This window comes from Gavialis gangeticus, unplaced genomic scaffold (genome assembly GCF_001723915.1).
Source record: "Gavialis gangeticus isolate Ggan-Ray unplaced genomic scaffold, GavGan_comp1, whole genome shotgun sequence".
Classification (NCBI taxonomy): domain Eukaryota; kingdom Metazoa; phylum Chordata; order Crocodylia; family Gavialidae; genus Gavialis; species Gavialis gangeticus.
In genome coordinates, this window is record NW_017728960.1 from 92,785 (window position 1) to 101,552 (window position 8,768).

At 54.8% G+C, this 8,768-nt stretch overlaps 1 protein-coding gene across 1 annotated transcript; it reads left to right on the top strand.

Annotated features, from left to right (window-relative positions):
* The first annotated feature begins 2,745 nt into the window (after positions 1-2,745).
* TMEM79 (transmembrane protein 79) lies at positions 2,746-6,607 on the top strand. The gene is made up of 4 exons (XM_019514989.1): positions 2,746-2,863; positions 3,821-4,658; positions 5,255-5,468; positions 5,769-6,607. The coding sequence occupies exons 2-4, from the start codon at positions 3,905-3,907 to the stop codon at positions 5,980-5,982; spliced, it is 1,182 nt and encodes a 393-aa protein (XP_019370534.1). The 5' UTR covers positions 2,746-2,863; positions 3,821-3,904; the 3' UTR covers positions 5,983-6,607.
* Positions 6,608-8,768: the final 2,161 nt, after the last annotated feature.

The following is an 8,768-nucleotide window of genomic DNA, read 5'->3' on the forward strand; positions in this document are numbered from 1 at the left end:
CAGGGAAAGAAGCCCCTTTTTTTTTGCAAATCTCCTGATTTTTTTAGGCTTGCCACCTCCTCTGTGATCCCTCGGCACTGGGCATCCCGTTCACATCTACATTCACTACTCTGGAGCCAGGCTGCACCTGGCTTCTCCTCTCTCAACCCCCCTTTAAACCTGCTGTCACCCAAGGACTCGCTCCTGATTTACCCCACGGCAACAAGAGGGTATATTTGGCCCTGGGAAAGCAAGGCCTGTTGCACTGACTTGGATAGCAGTTGGGCCATAAAGTGGCTCAAGCCCTGAATGCAAGTTGAGCCCTGGGCTCTAGTCCGGCGATGAAAGGCATGTTTTTATAACAAGTTAGTAAAGCAGAGATAGATGTTTGATGAGTGGGGCAAAGCTTGAGGTGCCTGAGGTATTCAAAGCACTGGGCTGGGATCCAGGAGATCAGGCTTTTAAAGGGGAACCTAGGTCTTTCCAGGAGCCCATGTAGGCAGCTGGATTTTTAACAAGGCATTTAGCTGCCTCTTTATACCCCCAAATAACCCTGAAGAACTTGGCCCTAGAGCTCCCTCTTCTTCAGTCTCCCAGCAGTCTGCTTTACCACCCAAAATTCATGTCTGTTCCCTGCCTGCCTTGATCATTAAGATGCTAAGGCCTTTGAGGTGGGGATTGCCTTTGCACAGGGCCCACCACAAGCACAAATACCAATGGTAAAAATCCCACCACGCTAAGAAAACTTCAGCTCATCTTCTCTGGGTTGAGAGCAGGGTCACCAATCCTCCAGGATTGCCCAAGGTCTCCAGGAATTAGATATAAATCTCCAGGAAACTGCTGAGAGTCACCCGGGAGATAAATGATAGGGCATGCATTGAAATAAATATTAAATGTTGAATCTGATTTATATAGTAGTCCAGGACACTACTATTTGTATAGTAGTATATTTATATTTATATAGTAGTATATAGTTGGTTTTAAAAATGTAATAGCCATGTGCACTTATCTTCCTGATATAAAGTCACTAATGTCATTACGTCATGTAATGTGACCTCCTGGAATAGATTCAAGCAGAGTTGGCAACCCTAGTTGTGAGGCTTTCCACTCCCCTGACCCATGGAGGTTTAAGGTAGATGGTGCCTGGGAGATGGATCAAAGGTAAAGAAATTAAGACACACACTGAAACAATGAAAACTGTTCAAAGTAATGGGTGCAGCCCTTTCTGAGTGAAGTCCAAGCCCTACCCACTAGGCAGGGCTGTGCAGACACATTAGGGAGTGAGTGAAGATTAGCTTCCTTGGAGAATTCCCTTCCTTTTCTGGGAGGTTTAATTAAGGGTATTAATCAGGTGAATTAGATCTCATCATGTGGGGCTGGTTTTGTAGAGGGGCTGCTAATACAGTTGTTCTCCACCTTAACGCACTTCCCTGGAACGTTCATTTTGTTTTGGTCAATTTTAGGTAGAAAATGACCTCTTCCCAGCTGGCTGGGATCCACCACTTCTCCCCCTCTGTGGGAGGCTTAGGACAAGTACAAATTCCAAGTTTGTTCAGAGCCAGGTAAGAAGTCACCGTGCAGAGCTCCTGTGCCTGCCTGTCTGCTGTACAAACGAAACATTGATCTCATAGCAGGCCACGCAGGTCAGCGCTGGGTCTGTTCTTGCACATCTGCTTGCACGTGCCACGTTGTCCCAAATGCACCCCTTGTGCATGCCCAAAGCAGCACACGTGCTGACAGCAAGATCACCATACATGTTCCCTGTTCACCCATCACTTACAACACCCGCTACACAGACATGTAAACAAGCACCTGCTTGCCCCATATTCAAAAAGAAATGAAAAACTCTAGACCTCTTGGTTCAGAGATTATCCCTTTTATTAGACCAACAGAGAAATCACAAAAAATTATCTTTTTCTGCAAGCTTTCAGGCTCACACACCCATCATCAGGCTCAGGGAAAATTAAAGATGGTAAAAAGACCCCAGAGGTAGGAAATAAACTTCATTTTTGCACAGAGGAAGCTGAAGCCCGAAAGCTTGCAGAAAATTATCTTTTTTTTTTCCAATTTCTCAGTTGGTCTAATAAAAGGGGTCATCTCTGAACCAAGAGTTCCAGATTTTTGCCTCAGACCAACACGGCTACCAAATACATGACAGTCCCATCTTCATACACACGTGCATCCTAGTTATTGCACACAAACTCCACATTGAAGTACACACAATATGTACTCTCGCAGGCCCAGACATACTAAAGTGCATCAGAAATATGCATATGAAACACATAGAACAAAATATAGGCGTATACCCTAACATACCATAATGCCACCCACAACACATACACCAAACAAAAGTGTATGCACAAGAGGAGAATAAGCCACATGCAATATCACACACACGCTCACTCACAAATATATACACTCTTTCCCGCGTACCTACGTACACATACACACAAAATCAGTTACAACCATGTGCACACATACAAATGCACACACATACGCACACTCACAAACACACACATACATACACATACAAACTCACACTCAGTCATGCGCACAAACCTACATACGTATATATGCAAAGTCTCACAAATGCACATGCACAGAAACTCACATTCACAGTCATGCATGCACACACATATGCGTGTGTGTGTACACGTATGCATGTACTCCCCTCCCATGGGACATGCCCTTTTCTGCCAGCCAAGGCAGTGCCCAATTGGGTGAGGCAGGCCTGCCCCCACCCCTTTAATCCCGGCCCCTGTGTTGCTGGTTAAACAGGTTTGAAGTCCAGGTGAAGGAGCAGAACTCTAGAGCCTTTGGCTCCGCACCAGTTCACCAGCTGCCTGTTCCCCCATGGCCCCACAGGGTGCCCAGCGCCCAGCCGGTAGGTGACAGAGCCGGGGGAGCACAGCTCTGAGCTCCCCTGCTGGGGTTGGGGGAGCCCAGGTGCCACCCGGGACCAGGACAGGGTACGGTGGGGGCTGAGGAGGGTGAGACACGCCGAGCAGGGCTCTAGCCTGTGTCGCCTGCTCTGCTACTGCCCTGTCACTGCCTCACTCCGTGCCCCAGTTTCCCCTCCTGTGAAATGGGGGTGGCGATCCCACCCTTCTTTGCCTGAGCAGCCAGGCATGCACTGATATATCATGGGCAAGGCCCCAGCTCTGCTACCTTGTGTTCATTTAGGAGCCCCTTCCTCTCAACCCCATGCCCCACATGGAGCTCTTCCTGCTCAGACTTCCCTGCACCATTGCCGTCAGATCCCCAGAGCTGGGAGCCTGGTCCCCAGGGGTCCTGTCTCAGGGGAATTGCTTGGCTTCAGCTCCGGCTCCCTTATCTAGCTGTGTTCAGAGCCATTAACCCTTTGTTCCCCCCCAGGGGCATGGGAAGGATAGCTTATCTCCCCCCACTCAATTCAAGGCGAATCCCAGCTCATTTCAGAGACTGGAGATCCTGGTAGCGGGGCATTGTGCAATCGGTGCATGTCTGCACAGCACATGGCCTGATCTCAGAGCACTTCCTTGTCCCTCCTGGAGTCCCTTTTAGGGAACTCGGTACTCCCTGCCTCGCTTCCTCTGCCCAACTGGTGCTGAGGCCTGGAGAGCAAAACCCTTGTGGGGGCCATACTTGGTGCAGGAGGGTGACTGGAAGCCAGGACACCTGGGTTCTTTGTCTGGCTCTGCCACAGCTTCACTTGGTGGCCTTGGGTGAAGCACTGGGCTTCTCTCAGGGCCTCCAGCCTGTAAAGGATGGAACACAGGAGGGGTTGAAATCAAGGCTTTATACAATGGGTGCATCTTGGGGGCTTGGGTGCGATGGCCAGGTCTGTGTGTCTGTTCCACAGCAGGGTGAAAACAGCAGAGGACAAAGCTGATAGAGGGGACCCTTGTCACACTGGCCTCGGCGGCTAGGTGCCCACAGCGCCAAGATGATGGCCATCGACCCCATAGCCTGCATGCAAGAGATGACCCGCATAGAGCTGGAGCCTCTGGCCCCGAGTGCCATGGTGGAAGAGGGGGTGTCCCTGGGGAACCACCAGCCAGGGGACCCTGACACCACCCTGCCTTGGGACCAGTCCCAGTGTGGCTCCGGGTATAAGGAGGTTGGGGAGACCCCAGCCCTGGCTAAGGCAGAGTCCAAGGGACAGCAGAGGCCGAGCCCGGAGGGGATCCAGGAAGGCATTGGGTTGGAGTGTCCTGGAGAGGCCAAGGCTTTCCTCAGTCCTGCCCCACTGGAGAAGCAGACAGAGGATGAAATCAATCAGATGCCAGAGAAGGCGGTTCACATGTTCATTCCCATTGACACCTGCTGCATCGAGCGGACGCCTGGGCGCTGTAGCTCAGCGGGGACCAGTGCCTGGAAGCAGCCGGTGCCTCGGCATTGCGAAAGCACCCAAAAGGAGACCAGCAGCTCCGAGAAGCAGCTCTTCGTGCCCTGCAGCCCCAGGCACTATGGCGAGGAGCAGGCTGGGGCACCTGGCGGATGCCCACCGTGCTCCAGCTGCAGCAAGGCCAACCTCAAGGCTGTGGCCTCCATGGTGGCGGCCATGATCCTCTACCCCTGCTTCATGTACGGGGCCTACGTCTTCCTGCCCTTTGATGCCCCCGCAATGCCCAGCATGAGCATCCGGCTGGTCTACACCCTTCGCTGTGGCACCTTCGCCACCTTCCCCATCATCCTCGGTGAGCCAGGTTCCTGGGAGCTCTCTGGGTCCCAGTACGGTCTAACAGGGGGTGAGGGGTCCCTAGCCTCCAACCACCAGCGTCCTGGTGTTCTCCCTTGTCTGGGCCTGAGTGCAGCTCCTCTGACTCAGAGGAAGGCTGGGTGGTGCAGCAATTAGGACACTTTCAGTCTGGGTTTGTACAGCTCCTAGCACAGCCAGGCCAAGGTCCAGGATTGGGACACCTAGCTGCTCTTACCGCATCATGAATCATCTACTCAACAGGGTGGCAGCTCCAGAGCTAGGCTCTCTGCCACTGATGCACCACGCAACCTCAGGCACGTCCTTCAGACTCTCCGGTGCCCATCTGTACAATGGGAATAATACAGGGGAGTGAGGAAAAGGAGTGCAAGGGTGTGTCAGCGCTGGAGCAGATACCAAGAGGAGTGTCTATGCAAGGAGGTTTCCATCTCTTTCTCTCCCTGGACGTCATCCATGTGTCCATCTGCTCACACCTCTGTCTCTCCCTTTCTGCCCACCTCCCCCAGGCCACACAGCCTCATCTGTCTGTCTGTGACCTGGCTTCTTCTCCCCAGCCTCACCCCACTCTCTCTGCAGGGATGATTGTGTACGGCATCTCACGCCTCTGCTTCTCGGCACTGCAGCCCTTCGGGGAACTGCGGCGGGAGGTGGAGATCCACCGCGGCTATGTTGCCCAGTCCGTGCAACTCTTCATCCTCTACTTCTTCAACCTCGCTGTGCTGGCTACCTACCTGCCCCAGGAGGCCCTGAAGCTCATCCCCTTGCTCACGGGACTCTTTGCCATCTCCAGGTGAGGTGTGGGCCCCTCCTCTGGGCTCCAGGTGGGTCAGGGAGGGTTCAAGGGACCTTTGCCTACAGAGTCAGCTGCATAACTAAGAGGAGATGCCCCTTAGGGCATTACTCAAGCTGCAGAGCCCCCTTCACCCTGCTGATGCGGGGAGGCAGAGCACCCCCTTGGCACAGCCCACCTATGCGGTCTCTCCTGCAACTGCTGATCTGCTGTGACCCACTTTGGGTTCACAACCAAGCAGGAGACAAGGGAGGGGTGGGGACCTCCTGACCTCCACCCCGGCTCTCTCTTTCCCCCCAGGCTGCTGTACTGGGTCTCCTATGCCATGGGCCGCTCTTTCCGTGGCTTTGGCTTTGGCCTCACCTTCCTGCCGCTGCTCACCATGTTGCTGTGGAACCTCTACAGCATGTTTGTGCTGGAGCCCCACGACCTGTTTGCCACAGCAGATGGGCCTGAGGGCCCCCTGGAAAAGAAGTCTGGTGCCACCGTGCCCAAGGCGCGCTACTGGGGGTGACCAAGGGGGCTGGAGGGCCTGAGGTGGGCTCTCCCAGCCCCCGCTGTACCTGGACCTGGGGCAGGCAACACCAATGGCCTGGCTCTGCCAGGCTGAAGCAGGAGAATATTGGCTCGGGGCCCGCAGGTGATTCGGGAGCACAATGGTACCTGCCTCTGGACCCAGCTAGGCAGCTGCAAAGGGTTAATCCTCACCCTAGCTACTTCTAGGAGCACAGAGCTAGCCACTTACCTGAGTCTGGACTGCATTGGCACTGAAGGGGCCCTGGCAAGGAGGGAACCCCTTGATAAGGGCTGGCAGCTCTGTGCTTTGCTGACCTGGCTGCTCTCATTGCACTGGCCCAGGCCCCGGCATCAGGATTACAGCACAGGGGAGCAGGGTGAAGGGCCCAGGCTGATAGCTGCTGATGGAGTTGCCTGCAGAGCCTTTTTTTTTGCACAGCAGTGCACTGACCTGGGCTGGTCCTGTTGCTGGTAGGATGTTGCAATGGAAGAAGGGTGACAGGCATGGGCTATTGGCTGCCCAGAGACAGTCTGGGTGGGTGGAAGACCCGTGCCACGCTGGGCCTTGCCGTGGTCTTGGCCCTGAGTCCCAGCTGTGCTGAATGAAACCGTCTGCAATGCTCCTGCTGCCTGGTCTGTTTCTCCCTATGGGGGCTGAGTGGGGCAAGAGAGCATCAGGTACCACTTGTCCTCTGAGCATGGGCATCGCTTCCCCGCTGGCTGAGTTATCGGCCCATCACACTCTTTACAGCACACCCTTTTGTTTTGGCATTTGCTTTCCATGACGCCCATCCTATAGCTAAAATGGGTCCCTTCAAGGCAGGAGGCATCCCCAGCTTTGCTCAGGTATACGTGCAAACTGGGTGTGTTGAAGAGCCATGCCAAAGGGCCCCACAAGGAACCCAGGTAGCTCCCAGCCAGGCACTGGCACTTCCAGGCTGTTGCATGGAAGGGGTCTCATGGCTTTGACCACATGCAGCTGGGCGACTGGGGCCCAAGCCTGCTTTCCCCATCCCACAGGCCTTTAGGAGCCCATAGAGAGCTGCTGTCTTGTACCGTGGGGTTTGGCACAAGGCAGGGCTGGTGTAGCCTCACACCTCGCTGCTCATGAACACTTGTGTATAGGGCATGAATGCAGCCTCCACCCTCTTCCCCCCTAGTGTGGTGTGAAGGGGAGCAATAACTTAGCAGATGCCCAGTGATCTGAGACACCCACTCTCCTGGGATCAGCCCTGGGGAGGCTGGAGCTATTTCAGGGCTGGTTGGAGAAGTGGGGATTGGGGCCAATTCTTCCCCATACCAGGGACGGAAGACAGGTGAGGCTAGCTGCAAGGTAGGGCAGATGCTGTGCCTCATCCAGCCATGACCAAGCAGGGTGGGATGGGCAGGAGAGAGAAGGAAGCGACTGTGCAGCAGAGGCAGCTATTAGCTTAGGCTGGGAGTGTGCCAGCCACCCCAGGCTGCTGGCAGGGGTGCAGAAGGACAGGCCATGTGGTACTGAGAGTGCAGAGACTTGGGCAGAGTCAGGGATTTAGGGGGCAGGGTGGTGAGGTAGCCAGTGGGTGTTGTTCTGCCTCCATACAGCACCTAGTGCCATGGGGGCCAGGCCTTGGATCCCTGCTGCCATGCAAAGACTCCATCATCAACCTCAAGCCACCCCATCATGGACCTCTGGGCAGTCCTTTTGCCACTGCCTCAGTTTCCCCTTGACAATCAGAACTGGGTCCCTACCTTTGGGGGCTGGTGAGCATAGGGGTTGTGAGCTCATCTCTTCCTGCCAGTCTCCCCCCTCCAACTGGGATGGAGGGAACATTTCTCTGCCCTGGGACCTTTTGGAAGGCCAGATCTCATACTGCTACAATCCGGGCATGAGCCCAGGGCACAGGGAGCACAGCTCCAGCCCCTGCCACAAATCCGAGATTCCCCAAGCAGTTGCCCAATTCTGGCTAGACCAGCCAGGGCTTGTTCACGCTCTGATCCCTGGGGCATTTGGCTCTCCTTCCCCAAACCGGTTGGTCGGGTCCAGGCGTGCCTGCCCTCCGCTAATCAACAGAGCAGGAAGTCCTGCACCGGGAGCCAGATCTGGGCTTTAGGGCTCTTAGCTCTTGCAGAAACCAAATGATGAAGCCAGCCTGCTCCCTCCACCCCCAGGCAGCACCTCCCAGTGCCCTAAGGGGGCAGCTCATTTACTTCTGGAGCAGGGAGAAACTGAGGCACAGAGGGGAAGATGAAGGGAGTTGACCAAGGGCATGCAGCAGAAGCCAAGTCTCCACCCTCATCATGCGTCTCAGACAGGCTCCTTTCACCCCAGCAGCATCTCCCACAAACATCCCTGCACATATGCCCCTGGGAGCTGGGTCCTTGCACTCAGGGCTTGTTTTCCAGCTTCAATCTGGGTGAAGAGTCAACACATCAGCATGGAAAGTCCCGGGGGCAGCAGCAGGTGGGAGACCCTGGCCTGGCTCCCTTGTATGCCCATTTCTCCTGTTGGGGGCTCAGCCAACCTGGGACTCACTTTCCCATGACCCACTGCAGCCACAGAGCATCATGGGAAACACAGTGCAGACAGACTTTGGACCTACCAGTAATTCCATCCTGAACTGGGCGCACACAATGCCTAGACAGGGATCCTCCACACAGACCAGGGGGGCAGAGAGAAACTGTTTCTCAGCCCTGAAATGCAGCCAGCTCTGGGGCTGAACATCACGGCAACAGTGAAGTATCACCCAACCTAAGGCAAAGGGTATCTTGGTAGAGAAGAACACAGCTTGGAAGATTATCTAG